This window comes from Olea europaea, unplaced genomic scaffold, assembly GCF_002742605.1.
Source record: "Olea europaea var. sylvestris unplaced genomic scaffold, O_europaea_v1 scaffold1435, whole genome shotgun sequence".
Classification (NCBI taxonomy): domain Eukaryota; kingdom Viridiplantae; phylum Streptophyta; class Magnoliopsida; order Lamiales; family Oleaceae; genus Olea; species Olea europaea.
Genome location: NW_019231887.1, coordinates 505880 through 525925, shown reverse-complemented (window position 1 = coordinate 525925; position 20046 = coordinate 505880). Strand labels below are relative to the sequence as shown.

Below are 20046 nucleotides of genomic sequence, written 5' to 3'. Positions count from 1 at the left end.
GTATTCTCAATTAGAAAATATGGATGCATCTTCTGAAGAATATAATATATTAAATGATAAGTGTGAACAATATGTTGCAGATTATTCCAATTTATTAGATCATAGAATGAAATTATATTCAAATATTCAAAATAGAGTAAATATAAGATAAAATGTTTAAAAGATTAGGATACATATTACAATATAGAAAGAATATTTTCATTAAAAAATAGTGATAGGTCAAATAGAAAAATCTCCCATTCTTATAGGCCTGCAACAATAGCAACATACACTTACCAATTATGGCGATACTTCTTTGAATAATGCTTCCTTTCATTCACTTGTATATTTCAATTTATTGAGCATGTAGATTCTATGTGTAGTTTGAGACATGCCCAGTATAGACTTGACCTGTCATCCCAAAAGTCCAGCAGGTTAGGTGAAGTAGAAAAATTCCTTAATAAACTAGAAAATGTAGGTATCTTATTGATTAGGACTTTTCTTCGCACATTTTCAACACATTTAACAACACATATTTGAATAAAGGAAATTATTCACATTTGAAAATCTTAAATCAAGAAATAAACAAAAGAATTACTTAAATAAGTTCAAGTAACTTCTAAGTTTAACCAGACATATACCCCTTGTTTGATCCCCATTTTGGGAAAAATAATATATTTTGAATAGTAGATTGATGGAGAATGTGTTGTTAAAAATTAAAAAAAAATTGAATTTGTGTGTAATATTATTTTATTGAAAAATGTGTGATTGAAAATGAGTTTTGAAAAAATGAATTTTTAGAAAAATGAGAATCAAACAAGGGCTTAGCAAAGTATGAATTATTGAGGCCCAATTTGGGAAGAATTTATAAAGGTTTGATTTATAAATAGATAATTAAATGAGTGGTGAATAGTATTTGTATGTCTATTGAAATTATGGTTGAAAATGAAGTTTGACAATTTAAAAATAATTTACCAAATTTAGGCTTAGTGGTGTTTTAAGTTAGTGGAATGCTAATTAAGTGTTGAATTTATTGGAACAATTCCTTTTTGGTTTCGGCGTAAAAAATAGCCTGAGTTTTGGTTAACAAATCACCGTTTCTTAAAATGAAAAAAAAAATGTCACACATGATGACAAGGAACATGCCTAGAATAATATCCATGCTGCCCAACAAAAATATGAAATTGTTTCGCGCGGGTTAGTCGCTAACAATTAAAAGGGATCAGACAATTGTGTAAGGGACAAACCTCTTGAGACAAAGTCCCAAAAAGGGGTGTTCTTTTATTGACGATGACTTTACAATTGGAAATTAAAAACAAAGTGCCTCCAAGGGGCGCAAGCACACGAGTTACTGAAAAAAATGTTTAAGTCTAAGCTAAGAAAATTAAAATTACATGTTCTCTGTTCGAGAGTTTTTGATTCGGTCCCTTGCTCTATGTCTTTTCTCCTTTTTATACTTCATGGACGATCTCTTTGTGATCAACCGCCTAAAAACTGCTTGATCGTTCTTCAACTGCCCACTTTCCTCATAATGGCTAGTTTGTCATGAAAACTGCCTTATTTAACTGCTGCCACTACTCTTCGTCGTTCAACCGTTTTCGATTGAATTCCTTGAATCGTGGAACGTGATAGGACTGCTTTACTAACTGCTTTGATAACTGCACTTCTTGATAACCACAACGCTTTATGTTTGTTAAGACTTTAGGCGACTTGAAGGTTTTGGCGAGAATAGAGTAATAGCTCTGGGCGATTGCATGGCACTTCATTCGCTTAGATTCTGGGCGACTTGTAATCTTGGGCGATGGCATTACCACGTTCTTGGGCCTCCCTATTTGGGCCTTCATCTTGAATTGTTTGATTGGGCTTCGTTCTTTGGGCTATCTGATTTGGGGATTCTCCAATTGGGTTTCATTCCTTGGGCCGTTCGATTTGGGCTGAATTTTTATGTGTCAACAATTACCCCCCAATATGGCAGAATTAATAATAATTATTAAATTTTGCCATATTCACTTTGTGTTTCCAGCAACATTTGAGATTTCCAAGAATTTCAATCATTGTTTTCTTCCATAACTTGAAAAGGTGCGTCGTTTTGCAAACCCTTATAACCCCCAAACACGCCATTTCACTGCACCACTAAATCACGCCTCAAATTTTTCGCGTCTCTCCCACGATTTACTGTTCATCTCTTGCTTCCCTGCTACGTAACCCTGAAAAACTTCGTTCCATCTCAAATGGCTACTTCACAATCTCAAGCTGGCGACTCCTTTAGTTTTGATGACTTTCAGAAACTTCTGAGTCGTCCATGTATAACTCCGAGTTTTCTCGCGCCCACCGATGTTGAATGCAATGAGTTCTACTTAGGTCCTTTCTTCAACAATGCAGAGGCAGTTGAACAGACGGTGGTGGGTCAGTTGTTTCCTTGTACTCAAGGCCCTCCATTTTTAAACTCTCTACCGCTGGGGCCAATTCGCGAAAGAGGTATTCGCACTTGGTCTAAATCTGATGTAGCTTTCAGTAGGTGGCATGCTTGCCTTGTGGGTCATGGTCCTACTAAGGCACTTTTTGACAGCGCTAGGATTTCTAATTTGTTAGAAATCTCTATTCGCCCCTACTTTTGATTCAGCACTTTTTTCGATTGCTTTAAGTTTTTGGTCTTCCGAGTATAATACCTTTATTTTCCCTCTTGGCCCCATGTCTATTACTTTAAAGGATGTTGGGGCCCTGGTGAATCTACCACCTTTGGGCGATACCATTTTTCCTGGTATCTTGGTTTCTGGTGGCGCCCTAAAGTTTGGTAAGAACTACACCGAATCTTATTCAAACCTGCAAACCCTTCACAATCATTTGAGCGCTGAGCCTTTCCATACTGAGCGAGTGGCCTTTCTTCTAGTTTGGCTTTGTAAATATGTTTTGTGTGTGCCAAGTATAAAGCCCTCCTTGAGTTATTTACCTATAGCACACGAATTGGTGCGTGGCAGGCCTTTGAATTTAAGTTCTTTCTTTTTGGCTGCCCTTTATAGAGGCATGGCCTCTCTTCAAACTCAATTGAAGAATGGTGCATCTCCCACTGGCAGTGGACCTCTTTGGTTCACTCAACTGTGGTTGAGATCCTATTTTCCATTGCTTGGTGCTCCATCAATCTCTCGCTCCTCTGCTAGCTGTTATGGGCTAGCCATAGAGCCCTTGACTCCTGTAAATATGTTCAGAAGGGACATTTTTTCATTCTTTTATTCTTTGGATTCAATCTCTTCCTTTTTTCCTTTTCCTCCTTTTTTGACACCAAACTATGTACATCCCCCCTCCACTATAGACAGCGCGAGCACCTCCCTGCTTATTTGGATCCAGTTTTTAACCAGGAGGGAGCTATTTCATGATATTTTAACTGGGACCAATGCCAAGGCAGGGGTAGAAATTTATGCTCCCCAATTTTTTGCTCGCCAGCTTGGTTTCGGCCAAACTTGGCCTGTTCCTCCTTGCTATTCAAGGAACTTAATTGACCATTTTCATACTATTAATAAGGCGGAGGCAGAGGCTATAAATGCTCGCAATCTTCTTTTAACCAGCTATTTTTCATTAGCCCCCTTCAATTCTAGCCACGCCATTCACCCTCTTTTTGAACAGCTTTGGCTGTCAGTGAAGCGCAGATTATTTGTGACTGATGCCAATCGTGCCTTTCATTCACTAGACCAGCCGAGCATTTCTTCCCCTTCTCCTGTTTTAGTCACTCCTTTGTCCATCCGGAGTCCTTCTCCTCCTCGTCGCACTAAACAGTTTGCTCGTCCATCTTCTTCTCTCCCTGCCAAGCCTACTACAGCTAAGAGTGCCCCAAGCCGCAAACGGCCAACCTCAGCATCTCCCATTCTGGAGGATGATGATGATGATGATACCTCTCTTATCGTCAGGAGGAAGGTAATTAAATTGGTTTACTCACAAGCATACTTTTCCATACTTGAAACTTTTCTGTGTGTTGATGACTTTTTAGACTTCTCAGAAAAGTTCAGCCTCTCCTTCAAAGGTGGCATCGACAGCTCCTGCTACATCATCCTCTGCTGAGGCTGTTTCATCCAAACCAGTTGATGAGGAGACTATGCTTAAAGAGACATCTTCAGTCCTAGAATTCTCATCACAACCCATGGATGAGCCACCTTCTTCCCAGGGCGTCAACCCCCCAAACATCGAAGTAGAAGGTAATTCTGTTTTTTGATGCCTTACCTTTGCTTGTGCTATTGGTTTCTAATTTGTTGCTCTTGATTTTTTGCAGATACTCCTATAAGTTTGCCCATTGTGGCAACATCTTCTCGCTCAGACAAGGAGAAGTCCTCACGAATGGAGGAGTCATTGGTGGCAGACTTGGCTAAGGACATGCCATCTTCCACGATTGTTGATGAGGTAGTCTTTGCTTCACTTTTATTTCTATCTTGTTCGTTGTAGTGAGAATCTTTAATATTGGCAATTTTCTTTGTAGGACGCTGAGAAGATAGTGCGTTCTATCCAAGACTTGTTCGCTTCCTAAGGGCAAGTCAAGACGTCTCGCCCAGCTCCATCTGATCGTCCTGCTGCTTCTTCAGAGGAAGATTTGAAGTTCCTCAAACAGTTGATATTTGAGTACGTGTCCTTCATGGATATGGACATTGGTAGGGCTAGTGCTGCCAGACACAAGGATAAACTTGAGCATTTGAATGCGAATTTGGAGCAAGCCCTAACGCTTCCGTCGCTCAATCTTTCTATCGATTTTAAAGTGACGTTGAAGGTTATCCACTCCGAGGTCCTTTCTTTGCTGGCCAAGAATGTTGAACTAAAGGCCAAAAGTACTCAATATCTTCGAGCCGTATCTGAGAAAGAATCTTTGCGTATGGAGATCAACAAGGTTGAGGATGAGTTGAAAGAAATCTCTTCCAAAGTCATGATTGAAGACTCTTTGATGGTTAATTTGGCCGCTCAGATGAGGAAACTTCAAGCCAAAATGGACGACTGCAAGGCGAAAATGACTGCTAAAAAGTGCAACGCCTCCCAGGGAATTGAGCGAACTAAGTCCTTGGTCGAGCAGTACAAGAAGTTGGAAGTTGATGATGATGTCGTGGCCGAATTGAACATCACTTCCTCTCGGCAGAACGAGGATTGGGAAAAACTTAGGGAACAAATTTGTTCAGTATGGGGTGGACTGTAATTAAGACATACGATGCCTTTTTCTTTTGTAATTTGATTTTCCCTTTGTAAATTTATTCATCATTAATGAACATTAACTTCTTGTGCATTTATTTGACGTTTATTTTTTTAGTCGTCAATTCTTCAAGCATTTAACTGCTTCGTGCTAAAAATCTTGCCCATTTGCTTTTGATATTTCCACCACTTTTTCCAAGATTTTGGGCTATTTAATTCCATTTACTAGGCAGAAATGTGGCTGTTCATATTCTGTCTCTTCATCTCCACCCCCTATAAATGTATGGATGCTTCGCATTTTCCATCTTCCATCTTCATCTTCATTTTCTTCTTCAAAACCAATTTGCTACCATTGCTTGGCACTCTGAAAATTAATCCGATCCGAAACCTTCGCCTTTCTATAAAAATGGATTGTTTAGTCCGTCTATTTTACTATTTGCCTTGATGTCACCTTTGGTGTGGGAGGTATAGGAAATATTTTTTTGGCCAGCAGCAAAGTTTTCACCATCGAAGTTCTTCCCATCGTCTCTTTGTCCTTTACAAGGAGTCGATGATAGAAGGTAATTTTTGGGATGCTTGCGGGCCATATTGCTTGCTGAGAGTGCTTCTCAGTTTGCTTGCCGAGAGTGCTTCTCAGCCTTTTTGCCCGTCATTGCAGCGATGCATTTAGGAAGGTGGTGAGGCCAGTCCACCCTCTTACTCGGCGATCCCACCATTGCAGCGATGCATTTAGGAAGGCGGTGTGAGGCTAGTTCACCCTCTTACTCATCGATCAACCGGGAGATTAGCTTACTTTTGATTGTAGTTTGTAGAGCATCCATTATTTGTATTTTCGCATCTTTGTAATGAACGTTTGATAATAAAGGACTTTATTTGAATGTATTTCGCTCTGACCTTGTTATCCTCAATCGTTCAACATATTTTGATTATACTTTTATCTGTTCACATTTTCATAAAGAAGGAACATATTTTTTCAAATATTTGCCGTTAATGAATCTCACGTGTTTGGTGCCATCTAAATCTTCTAAGTGATACGCTCCATTGGGCAACACATTGTTTATTTTGTATGGTCCTTCCCAATTGGACGACCACTTTCCGTACTTTGGATCCTTGCTATCCAAAGGGAGTATCGTCTTCCAAACTAGTTCACCCAGGCTGAACGACTTGGCTATGACTTTTTTATTATAAAACTTAGCCATTTTTTATTTTTGAACTTGCAATATATCTAAGACGTCCAACTTTAATTCGTCTAACCCCAATAAATTTTGAACTAGTGATTCGGCATACTCGTCATCATTCAACTTATGTTGCAAGCACACTCTAATCGATTGCACGTTGATTTCCATAGGCAAAACGGCCTCCTACCCATAAACAAGTTGGAAAGGAGTAACTTAGTACTTGATCGAGGTGATGTTCTATAAGCCCATAAGGCTTTGTTCAGACATTCGTGCCAATTTCTGGTATTTTCATCTATCATCTTTCTGATGATTTTTTTAGAATCTTATTAGAAGATTCTGCTTGTCCGTTGGATTGAGCGTAGTATGGTGTGGAGTTTACTAATTTAACCCCAAATTCGCTCAAAAATTTGTTCACTTGATCCCCATTCAAAGATGTTCCATGATCTACCATTAACGTTTGTGGAATTCCAAACCTATAAATGATGTGATCACGGATGAACTCTATAACATTTTTCTGGGTGATCTCTTTCAAAGGTACCGCTTCTACCCATTTGGTGAAATAGTCGGTTGCAACTATAACAAAAGTATGTTGCTTGGACGATGGGGGATAAATTTTCCCTATTAGGTCTATCGCCCAACCCTTGAATGACCAGGTTTTAATAATAGGTACCATTTCTCGTGCTGGCGTCCTTTGTATTGGACCATGCTTTTGGCATGCTAAACAACTCTTTGCATACTGAACGCATAATTCTCCCATCTTTGGCCAAAAATATCCACTCCTAATAATTAACCATCTCATCTTTTGGCCAGCTTGATGAGCTCCACATATTCCTTCATACACCTCGGCCATGATCGTTTTGGCTTCTTGCAAACTTACACACTTTAGTAATACACCATCAGAGCGTTTCTTTCCAATCCATTGCATCTCCATCTTGTATGCAGTGAAGTTTAATCTTTCTCGCCCTTCTTTGAGTCACGGGCAATATGATTCCATACTCACAAGTAGACTTCCAATTCAAAACATTTGAGTATCTTGAGGTCATTTGGGCTAACTCATTTGCCACGTCATTATATATCCTATTAACGCATTGAAGTTCTACTTGGTCGAATTCCTCCAACAACTCTTGGGCGATCTCATATTGATTTATAATGGAATCACTTTGACATTTAAAATCACCAATCAATTGGTGGATTACCAATTGAGAATCGCCCCTAACGATCACATTTCTTACTCTCATATCTATCATTAGTTCTAGGCCTACAATTAAGGCTTCATATTCGGTCTGATTGTTGGTGCACATTCTATCTAAAGTGAATGCGAACTTGTAGCAAATCCCTAAAGGATTAATCAATGCTACTCCTACTCCTGCACCTTTAGAGGTTTTTGACCCATCGAAATAAAAAACACCCAAGGTTTTAACTCGAATGAATTGATTTCTAATTCAGTTTCTTCAGGCATGTCAAGGCATGGATGATCGGCTAGAAAGTTAGCCAAAGCCTGATTTTTGACTGCCTTTTGAGGTATATATTGTATCTCGAATTCTGATAAAGCTAGTGTCCAAAGGCCTACCCTTTGGTGTAAAATAGGGTGTGAAAACATATACTTAACTAAATTTACTTTAGAAATTAAATAAACGGTTACGGGCCGTAAATAAGCCCTTAATTTTGTACATGTGAAATATAATGCAAGATATAATTTTTCGATAGCAGAGTAATTACATTCACATTTCGTTAACCGTCTACTTAAGTAGTAAATTGCCCTTTCTTCACCAAATTGATCTTCTTGTGCGACCATTCCAGCTATTAATTCTTTTTCAGCCGATACGTACACTTTCATTGGCCATCCTTGGATTGGTGGCACCAACACTGGTGGACTTGATAAATATGTCTTCAGGCTTTCAAAAGCCTTTTGATGTTTTTCTTTCCAGACGAATTCGTCCTGATTTTCAGCTTTAAAAGCAGCGAAAAAACTTTAATTCGCCCTGCACAATTAAAAATAAAGCGTCTTAAAAAAATTACTTGGCCTAGAAACCTTTGCAATTCTTTTTTGTTGCTAGGTGGTTTGACCTCTAAAATGGCCTTCGCTTTATTTTTATCAAGTTCAATCCCTCTCTTGTGTACTAAAAAACCAAGAAAATTCCCTACATTAACACCAAATGCACACTTCAAGGGATTCAACTTTAGCTTATATTGCTTCATTCGCTCAAACGAACATCTTAACTGTTCGAAGTGGTCATCTTCTTTAATGGACTTGACTACTATGTCATCTATATACACTTCAACAAACTTGTCTATCATATCATGAAAGATTAAATTCATTGCCCTTTGATAAGTTACTCCTGCATTTTTTAGGCCGAAAGGCATAACCGCCCATTCAAAACATCCTAGAGACCCAGGGCATCTAAAGGCAGTTTTGTGTATGTCTTCTTCAGCTATATAAATTTGATTGTATCCTGAATACCCATCCATGAAATAATACATGACATGTTTGGCAGTCGAATCTACTAAAGAATCCACCATGGGCATTGGATACTCATCTTTGGGGGTAGCTATGTTTAAATTTCTAAAGTCTATACACACCCTTAGTTTACCATTCTTTTTTAGTACTGACACGATATTGGACAACCATTCGACATATCTGGCTGTTCTAATAAAACCTGCTTTCAATAATCGCTCTATCTCTTTCTTGATTTCAGGGAGTACATTGGGAGCAAAACGTCTAGGAGGCTGTCTATGAGGTTTAAAGTTAGGCTTAGTTGGTAACCTATGTTCCACCAAGTCTCTATCTAAACCAGGCATTTGTTCATATTCCCAAGCAAAATAATCTTTGTACTCTTTTAGCAAAGCGATTAATTTGTTACTAACCTCTTGGTCGAGCATTTGGCCGATGAATGTTGGGCAATCTTCTCCTTCATTGCCAATAATTACTTTGATCAGAGGGTCTTGTGCTTGACCGTATCCAGGTTTGGCGATCCGCATCACTTCCTCATCCAGTTCCCTTGTAAGTACTTCCTCTTCTAAACAGTCCACCTTATTGACTTCTCGGTCAATGCTTTGCTCTAACTCGAATACTGCCAACTTGTCCTTCAGCGCTTTTAGGGCTGTCTCTTCTTTCGCCTTGTCATTGCATTCCTTATTGAAAGCCATCAGTCTGGCTTTGAAGGCCTGAATGTCGGCCATTTGCTTTCGTAACTTTGAATCCATTCAAGACTCCTTGATTATTCTTTTGCCAATTACTGGCTCTTTCAGGGCCACTATATTTGGCCTCATCTGATTGAACATTTCAGTGAGTGCGTCCACTGAGAATGGTTCTTCACTTTGCGCGACAACTTGAGTTTCTTCCCCATCTTGTACTACCCTGACAGGTCCATAGTTTCCTTCGTACATGAACTTTTCCACTGAGTTTGCTTCTCCGACAAAAGGCCTATGATCGGCCTGTACCACCTCTGCTTCGCCTTTGTTATTCCAAAAGATCAAGAATCGATGGAGCGATGAGGGTATACAGCGACTTTCGTGTATCCAATCTCTTTCTAGTAGCACATTGTAACTAGTAGGACCATCTATTACAAAGAAGACAGTGGTCCTAGTAGTCGTCCCTATAGTTATGTCCAATGGCATAACTCCCTTAGCTGAAGTTGCTCCTCCATTGAAACTCGTGAGGATGACTTCTATAGGAATCATGTCACCCTCTGTCTTTGCGAACTTCCTCATCATCCTAGATGAAATGGTGTTTATAGCTGCTCCATTGTCGACAAGCACTTTTGCCACTGGGATGCCGTTAACTAGAGCTTTAACGTATAACGGCCTCAAGTGTTTAGTCAATTTCATGGCTGGCCGTTTAAAAATAACCTTTTCGGTAGCCTCTATTTCTACTTCCTGCTTGTTTTCTGTCGAATTATCCCCCTGTGATAAGTCGACGTGTAGTATATCACACTGATCCTCTGTCTCCCGAATTTCCTTCTTATTTCTTTCTAATGCTTCCTCATCAGTTACCCAACCTGTGGGAGGGGGCATTATTCTTGGAGGTGACCCATACTTTTCAGAGCGAGGCACTCTCTTCTTCCTTTTAGGTGTCCCGTACAGTACGTAGAAATCGAAAGGACGCCCAGATGGTTCCCCCAGCAAGTCTATTTCGTGAACTTCCTCTCGATGTAGTTGCTTCAATAGAGTATTGCGCGATACTCCTTTCTTCCTTCCTTCTACTTCTAGGTCGATTTCTTCTTCAATGTCTGTCATCCCGTTGTCCTCTTCATCGTTGTAAGCCTCTCTAGAAGTCTGGCCTTCTTCACATACCAACACGCAAGCTTCTCCTTCATTGTCCTCCATCTCTTCTTCTTTTTCTTTATTCTTGAATTCATTGGCCAGTAAGTAATTATTGGCCACGACAGGAGGCAACGTACCGAATTGAATAGTAAGGGACTGATCTGGATCTTCTCCATCCCTTCTGTCTCGCTCGAACTTTGATCTCCCAGAAGAAGTTTCTGGCAATTCCTTCATTGATTCATCTGCACCGGTCTCTTCACTATTTTTGAGGACATTTTGATTGGCTACCTTGAATAGTTTAGGCACTTTAGGATGTGGCACTCCCTGTTGCTGCCTCATCATCCGTCCGTAGTTTCGTTGGAAACGCCTTTGTTGGGTCCTAGTCATCTCATCGAAGGGTATTGTCCTTCCTGCATTGTACTGGAATGAATGCCATACATTTGGTCGGCGAGGTTGCGGCCTGAATGTTCTTTCATTATCTGCTGGCCTGAACCGCCTCTCAAAAGGCGGTCCTCTATAGAATGATGTACCTCGCCCTCTACCAGGCTGAGTGTTTGGGAAGAAGGTAGGGCGATGAGGATGTTGCCATATCCCTGGTTTCTCCGTATTGCTATTCATTTCTCTTTTACATCTTGCGCGTCTTCGTCCTTTTTTGGTTCTTTTCCCTTGATTCGTTCAAAGACGCTGGGGTGTGGTCTACGATCCTCTTCTCCATCATCTACGATCAACTTGAATTTTGGCAACTTGTTTTTGAATCTAGATATCACCATGTTCACTCCAAGTGGCTGTGGAAAAGGATTTTCGTCCACTGCCATCTTCTTCTTATCATCGAACGTAATTCGTCCTGATTCAATGGCATCCTGCAATACATGGCGAAAAACCAAGCAATTGTTAGTCAAATGTGACCATGCATTACGCCACTTACAATATTTTTTACCCTTAATTTGTTCAGGGTTTGGCAATTTGTGCTTATCGCTTAACTTTATTTGCTTATCCCTATATAATTTATCAAATATAAGGTCAGCTTTAGTTACATCGAACGAGAACGTTCTAACCTTTATATTTCCATCTTTTATGGGCTCATCTTTGCCCGATGGTCTAGGCTTAGCCATTATGGGACAAGTATACGTATCTCCTTTAACCAATTCGGCCAAACACATTTCGGCCTGATCGTATGACTCGTCACTGATGGTATGAACATCAAAATTTGGGTCTTTGTAATAAGTTCCTTTACTAGAATTTTTCATTTGTTCTTCTTCTCTTATCAGTCGTTCATACCTAATCACATTCACACTCAATTGGAAAAGGTCAGGAAATTTCTTGTCCTGAAATTTCTTTTTTAAATCAAAGCTTAAGCAGCCCTGAGCGATTTTGACAAATTCTTTTTCGGGCAAAGGTACAAAACACTTGCTTCTCGCTATCTTGAACCTTTGGAGAAAACTTTCTGCCCATTCGTTTGGCATTTGACGTAAATTCGCCAAATCAGCCAAAGTGACTTCAGACTCAGTTTTATAAAACTGAGCGTGAAATAACTGTTCCAATTGTTGCCATGTTTGAACAGAGTTCGCTGGCAAGTTGATGAACCAGGAGAAAGCTACTCCTGTTAATGAACTAGGGAAAAACCTCATTTTATGGTAATCGGTTACATCACCACTTTACAATGTGAATTGCCCTATGTGTTCTAGAGTAGACACCTCTCCTAAACCGGTAAACAGTGAGAATTCTGGCACCTTATACCCTCTAGGCCATGGGTATGCTTGGTCTACCCAATCAGGGTATGGCTTTGTGTAAGTCGGCCTAATGACAGGACGCACCCCAAAAGCCATCTGATCCTGTACGATTTCCATAATCTGATTCCTCAACATGACGTTGGGGTCATATGGAATTCCTACAGGTTGGTTAACCGGTTGATTTGCATGAGGCCTGATGTTTGGTCCTTGATTGGCAACAAAATTACCATGATTAGGGTCATTACCATTAGCCTGAACATCTATTCCCTCATTAACACGTGTAATATTCTGTCCATTGTTTAGGACATTATCTTTTATGTTTGGATTACCCCCCAAGTTAGGCATACCACTACCATTGTTCTGGTTTGGCACTGCAGTACCCCCTTGGTTTGAAGTAGAGTGACCAGAAAGTGGTTCTACCCCTTGGTTCGGGCTTAGGACTGAGGGATTATGTCCCACAATTGTCCTAATTTGAAAGTGATTTGCAAGAGGTATAACCGGTTGAAATATTTGGCCTACTAACTTATTCATTGTTTCGTTCAAAGTGTTTAGTTGTTTGGCCATGTTGTCATAGTGTGCATTCCTATTTTGGATAAATTTTTTCATATTATGAATACTTCGAAAATTTACCTGTTCAACAACGTCTTGTGTGAGTTCTCCAAGTAATGCACGCATGGTTCGAGGACTCAACTCCGTCATTAGTTCGTAACGACTGTTACTGCTCTGATTCTATCCATCTATTCGTGGAGAGGCATGCTGCTCCTCATATTGCTCGATCACAGACTGGATTCCTCCCTGACTTGCTGCTTCCTTATCGGATCTCTGAGGCATATTATTTCACCTTTTGTACTTTCAACACCAAACACCATTGTCCCACTGGGCGTGCCAAATTGTTTCGCACGGGTTAGTCGCTAACAATTAAAAGAGATCAGACGATTGTGTAAGGGACAAACCTCTTGAGATAAAGTCCCAAAAAGGGGTGTTCTTTTATCGGCGATGACTTTACAATTGGAAATTAAAAATAAAGTGCCTCCAAGGGACGCAAGCACACGAGTTACTGAGAAAAATGTTTAAGTTTAAGCTAAGAAAATTAAAATTACATGTTCTTTGTTCGAGAGTTTTTTATTCGGTCCCTTACTCTATGTCTTTTCTCCCTTTTATACTTCATGCACGATCTCTTTGTGATCAACCGCCTAAAAACTGGTTGATCGTTTTGCAATTGCCCACTTTCCTCATAATGGTCAGCTTGTCATGAAAACTACCTTATTTAACTGCTGTCATTACTCTTCGTCGTTCAACCGTTTTTGATTGAATTCCTTGAATCGTGGAATGTGATGGGGCTGCTTTACTAACTGCTTTGATAACTGCACTTTTTGATAACCACAACGCTTTATGTTTGTTAAGACTTTGGGCGACTTGAAGGTTTTGACGAGAATAGAGTAATAGCTCTTGGCGACTGCATGGCACTTCATTCGCTCAGATTCTGAGCGACTTGTAATCTTGGGCGATGGCGTTACCACGTTCTTGGGCCTCCCTATTTGGGCCTTCATCTTGAATTGTTTGATTGGGCTTCGTTCTTTGGGCTATCTGATTTGGGGATTCTCCAATTAGGCTTCATTCCTTGGACCGTTCGATTTGGGCTGAATTTTTATGTGTCAACAGAAATCTTTGTGACTTTTAATCGAAAATAATAACTTGTAAAATGTGTTGATTTTTCCTCCCCTTTTAGATCCGTCAGACTATACAATTGAGAGTAATTATTTTCTCCTTAAACTCCTATCCCGTGAGACTCAAAGCTAAACTAGATAATTTAACAAATTGTATTACTTTATATGCACGTGTTGCAAAGAAAATTATATACTCCATCCGTCTCATTTATATAGGTTGATTTTGTTTTTCACACGGATTAAAAAATCTTATATAATGTTATTGAAAAAATAATTTTTGTCAAAACTTTAACAGTATACCTTTATTTATATTTGTACAATTTCAAGATTTAGTGGAAAAAATTAATTATAACTAGACAAATTAAATAATAGTATATTAATAAATAAAACAAAACATTCTCAAATAAGAAACAGAACTATATAATTAGGACAAAAAATAAGAAAAGTCAATCTATATAAAATGGGACGGGGGAGTATTAATTATTATATAACTGTTGCACATATTTTATTTTCATATTTACTTTAAACTGGTTCAAATGGAAGTGCTGGGTACAAGAAAGTGAATTTGACTTACAAGCATCTGAGTTTAAATAAATATTCCCCTAAACTTTTAAATGAGGTGATCGAATAAGAGAACCAAATTGTGGGTAAATTATAGGATCCTATCTAAATTGTGACCTCCTTGGAAAAATTTTTCGTCTTATGTGCACTAAACATGATTGGTTGATGGAGGTAAGAAAAATCACAAGCTAGGGAACATATTTAAACCTTTTGTGTGGTTGATCAAGTAATTTTACTTAAGAGTCATTTAAGTAAATAAAAATATGGTGTAACAAGTAAAATATATCCTTATAGAAATTACCAAAGCTTCCTTATATGAAATTTAAAACTCTCGTCCCCTGTCCTCGAGGCATAGCCCAGTGATATAAAGGACAGGAATGAGATTATCTCACGCCTTGCTGATAGCCGCAATGTGGGGGGCTCGATTCCTGAGACGTAAAATTTGACTTTTTGTAGGTGCAGTGTACAAACAGCTCTTGTTCCTTGGGTCTGTTGGGGGCACATCTCGCTATTTACTTTCCTCACAAAACTCTATGGGTGGAGCGGTGGAGGCCCTCAAGATTGTGGTTCAACCTTTTTTTTTTTTTTCTAAACTCTCGTCCCCTGGTGTATAAATACCAAAATTGTAGCCTGCCTCATATTAAATAACAAAACCGATTTGGTAAAACTGAAAATTTATCCAATTATTATTATTATTATTATTATTATTATTATTTTCAAAATGAAATTTGTCTGTGCTAAAACTTTAAAGATAATTATATTTGCACCATAAATCATATTTTTATTACACCTAAGATCCTCAATATTTGCGAGTTTAGGGAATTAGGGACAAAAACTTAGCCTGTCCTTAACCACACTCTCGAGTTCAACTCCAAGCCAATAGTACACAATTCATATCCATACAAAAATGTATTTAGCCCCTATTTGATAGTCATTTTTTGGGAAGAATGAGATTTTGAATAGTAAACTTTTGGAGAATGAGTGGAAAAAAAATGTAGGAAAAAAGCATTGAAAGAATGGTCGTCAAGTAGGGGTGAACGTGATTCAATTTGGATGGTTTGAGCTATATTTTCAATTCAAACCATTTTATGTGATTTGAACTTTTTTCAAACCAAACCAAACCATAATTTGCGATTTGGTTTGATTTTAATCCACGATTTACCTTTCGACATTATAGTAATATACTTAACATAAGTTAAATATAAGTTTAAACGAGAACTAATAATATTAAATGTTAAATTACATTTATATTTACCATGAAACTCATGAATAAATTATTTTTAAAATTGATTGCTAAAAGATGTTAATAGAACAAATACATCTTTCTTTATTTTTATTTACTTTTTATGTTTGACATTCATATTGTCTTATAGCGGTTAGTAAAGGTAGAGTTACTTTCTGTTATTATAGTTTGGTTAAAACTCTTTTCGTTTTGCTTGCGAGATGTTAAATAAGAATTGAACATGATATGTTGAGATATACAAAGATTGATAGAGTTTTGGCTTATTGAAAATTGACAAATTTCATCATTTAACTACTTTATGAAAGTAGAAGGTAGTAGTACTCGTTAGGGAATGTAACTTTTTCACACAATTAATACGCTACGATCTTCGTTCTTTCCAAATTACAAACAAGTTCATTAATCATCTAAACACACAAACAATCATTTTTTATTCAAACCACAACTCACAAGAGTATAATAAGTTCAAAACAAAAAAAACAAATAAAAGAAAGAACAATGGAAAAATGGTTTGAATAAGAATACAAGACTTATCAAAATAGAAGAAAGAAAGATTTGATTTAGGTAGAGATTAGTAAACTAACAAACAAAGGCGACTGACTATTCGTTCACTAGTGGCAGAGAAGCGTCAAATGTTAGGAAAATGAGAGTTTATGTTAGGGTTTTTAAAACTTTGGACGTGATTTGCTGACACGGTTTTATAGAATTATAATTTGGATTGTTGAAAATATATGTTTTTTTTTTTCATTTCATATGATTTTGGAATAATTTTAATTTATTTTAAAATATCGAGTAAGGATATGTATTGTAAACATGTTAAATCATAGGTCAAAAATGATGAATCTAATTTACTTTCTATGATTATTTCAATAGGCCCGTTGTAATTTGTATTGCTAAATTAGTATTTTTTTTTTTTTGAAAAATGAAAACAGTAAAATTTTTAAGTTAATAAAATTATTTTTTAAATAAAAAATTAAAAAACGATTTGGTTCGATTTTGTACGGTTTTTTAAAATTAAAACCTAAATCAAACCATTTTGAAACAGTTTGGTTTGGTTTGAGGGAAAAGAAACCATGGGTTCACGTGAATCCGAACCAATGATTTCAACTCAACAATTTTGGTTCGGTTTGCAGTTTTGCAATTTTTTTGTGCAGCCCTATCATCAAGTAGGGACTTGCTAACAAAAACATATCAAAACTGATCTCTCAAAAGAGAGAAGTTAAAGTAACACCTCAATTGAAACAACATATTAACATGCGATCGACTTATTGGTTAACTGCAAAAGAAATGAAAAAAATAATTAACATCTCCCAATAGATTGTGAAAACTCTACCAATATGGATTTATATTTGCATTATAACAGTAGAGATACAGATTGTTCAAATATTCAACACTATCACATAGCTATCGGAGTATCTAATTCTTGACTGTGCCCTATACAGCAATTCTTCTGTGAATTTATCATATACAGAAACCCCGCTCAAGCTACATGATTTATACAATTCTTTTAAAATATATATGCTATTGGAAGAATTTACACACTTCCGCACAAAATTGGTTCCAATATTGGCACTCAACTTCTGCCCACTATAAGTAGAATTGGGCAGATCACGAAACTTCGCCCCCCGTCATCTCTGTCGAGGGTAGTGAGCACGGTAAAACTGGAAGTCAGGGAGAGCAACGCGCAAATGCTGAAGCCAAGATTCAGCAGCTTGCCAAAGAGACCATTCTTGCTTGCATTCAAGTGGTTCATGAGGACTCAAAATTGAACCTCTCAACTTGAATGACGCAAGGCCAAAGACCGGCAAGGAGATCTTTGAAGAAGAATCAACAATGCCACGGTCCTTGCTAGCATTCGCGGCTTGTGTTGACAACGAATGGAAGGTCAAAAAAGATGCCTCCAGATCCCCTAGTACAGGGCCGACGGGTATTCTATAAATTGGATACCTGCACCAGATTTGTTTATCCAAAGAGAAGATTTAGCAAGTGTTTTGAACATTCTCATCACAACATGAGCATAGGGTGTAAATTTGTAAGTAAATGGCATACCAGGCAATAGAAATCCAACTAGTAGGAAGGAGATCACTGCTCCTGCACTGCTTCAGATTTAACTGGGATGCCAGAGCTTCAAGCTGCATTTGAAGGGAACATATTCGACCATGATCGTTTTTCTGGACATGAAACAGATTGACAGATGTTAATTTAAATATTTCAAATTCCAATTGGATCTACCTGCTCACTTAACGGTTTGCGCAGCCACGGTTTTTCCCGTTCCATATAGTCCAAAACGAGAAGTCCGGGAGAACTAGAAATTTCAGCTTTCTCCTCGACAGGTTTCCTGAGCCAAAACGAATATGAGTACATGTTAAAAATTTTATGATGTTTTTGTGCATAAATGAGTAAATCTCGGTATATATTTTCATTGTTACTGTTTGTGGGCAAAATTTCATTTCCTTTTGGAATACAAAAGCCGGAGATATAATCCAGTACAAGCAAATACAAATTTTATAGAGCCATAATGATCCATTAAGGAACTTTTCTCCCGGTTTTGGCATGTAGAAATCACAAAGGAATAAGAGTAGACAAAGCAACTAGCAACAAATAAGTTCATGGTCATTGCAGTAATGCGGAGTGCAATGTGCAAACAGCCTAGTCAAATAACACACAGCAAAGAGAATTTACAAACCATAGCACTATAGAGATGCTGAACATCTACGAGATATAAAATTGGCAGTAAAACCAAGTGTAATATGTCCAATTTCCATAAGCAAGGATCAAAGAAGCGATTGAAATAAGTGAACTAGAATGACGATGCAATTACCTATACTGACATATAATCAATGAATCAATGACATCGACAATACTTATCAAAACAAATCACATAATGATAGCTAAACAAAAAAGTAGTACGTGCACATTTCACGAGTACAGAACATACAACAAAGATTGTAATAGATATGACACTGGTGCAAGAGTAATCAATGAATACCAAAAAGCGTCTCATAAACGGAAGCCTAACTAAAAATTAAGCCTAACAAGAGAAACGATTGCTGTAATTAAGGCTCACCTAAGATCTAAGAGAGGCTTCGATGGGTCCACATACAGTTGTATGCCTGACAAATACGGAACATAATACTGTGTAACTAGATCTTGCCCATTTAACAAAAATGGTACCCCCGCTCCATACAGACTTCGCATTGTAAGAGATTCGCACAAATCCTCCAAGTAATAGAAAGGAGCTGAGTCAGCTTCCTGCATTTTCGATCGCCTTGCATTCACCTGCCAACCACACAAAAACACGACAAATTAATGAAATTTTAAGAGCTTCCTCGAAAAATATTTCAGAACCGCCAAAACTTAACGACTTTTCAAAATTTTCCTTAAACCTAACGACTTTTCAAAAACTTCCGAAACCCCCGTAAACTTAACGACTTTTCAAGAATTCAAAAGTTAACGACTTTTCAAAAGTCCCTTCATAAATCTCCCTACACGAACGAGAAATAACAAGCTACCAGAACAAATTCTTTCATAGATTTTCGAAACTGCAACTAACAACCTTACAAAAACTACATCTTTTGTCGAACTTTTAAAAAAACCTTGAACTATCCACTTCTCAAAAAATATTTTATCAATCTTTCAGAAAGCCAGAAATTTCAAGATCATTTTTTTTTTTTCAAAATAAAATATTAGAAAATGCCATGGATTAACAGTAATCAAGAACTCCTCTTTTGTAGATCTTTCAAAAACTACAATAGAGCAAACAGTCCAGGTACGTGGATTCATTGAGCATTTAACTCAATTTCCCTCGGGCAAAAACAAACAAACATTCAATCTCGTTCAATTAATCGAAATCCCCTTTCTGTAGCAATCCTGTGATGGTAACACACAAAAATTCGAGAAAAAAATTGTCAGTACACTCATAATCAAAGAAAAACGAAATAAACCAAGTTCTTAATTTTCAAAACTCGAATTAGGCTCGTCTTAGTTTTAAAATGCAGATATACATGTTTTTGATAATCTGAATATTAGATCAAACGTAGAATTGTATCCCATTTCTTTTCCTCGATAACATCTTCAGCAAACAAAAAGATGTTTGGGGTTTATCTCTATCAAAATTAAAAAAACAGAAAATCAATGAATAAGAATTCTAGAATACCTCTGATGAATTCTGTGCAGGAATTGATATTGTTAAAGTTTCCATCAAACGGTCCAAGTTAGTAACATTAGCCGGCACCGGCACCTGCATGAACTTCTGCTGCTGAAACAAC

General features: G+C 37.7%; 1 protein-coding gene across 1 annotated transcript; it reads right to left on the bottom strand.

Annotated features, from left to right (window-relative positions):
• Window positions 1–17193: 17193 nt before the first annotated feature.
• Window positions 17194–19339, bottom strand: LOC111375958. The gene is made up of 4 exons (XM_022998881.1): window positions 18846–19339; window positions 18011–18116; window positions 17828–17910; window positions 17194–17725 (listed from the first exon to the last, which is right to left on the bottom strand). Exons 1-4 carry the CDS (start codon window positions 19034–19036, stop codon window positions 17407–17409), a joined length of 699 nt encoding a protein of 232 aa, XP_022854649.1. The 5' UTR covers window positions 19037–19339; the 3' UTR covers window positions 17194–17406.
• Between the last annotated feature and the right edge of the window lie 707 nt (window positions 19340–20046).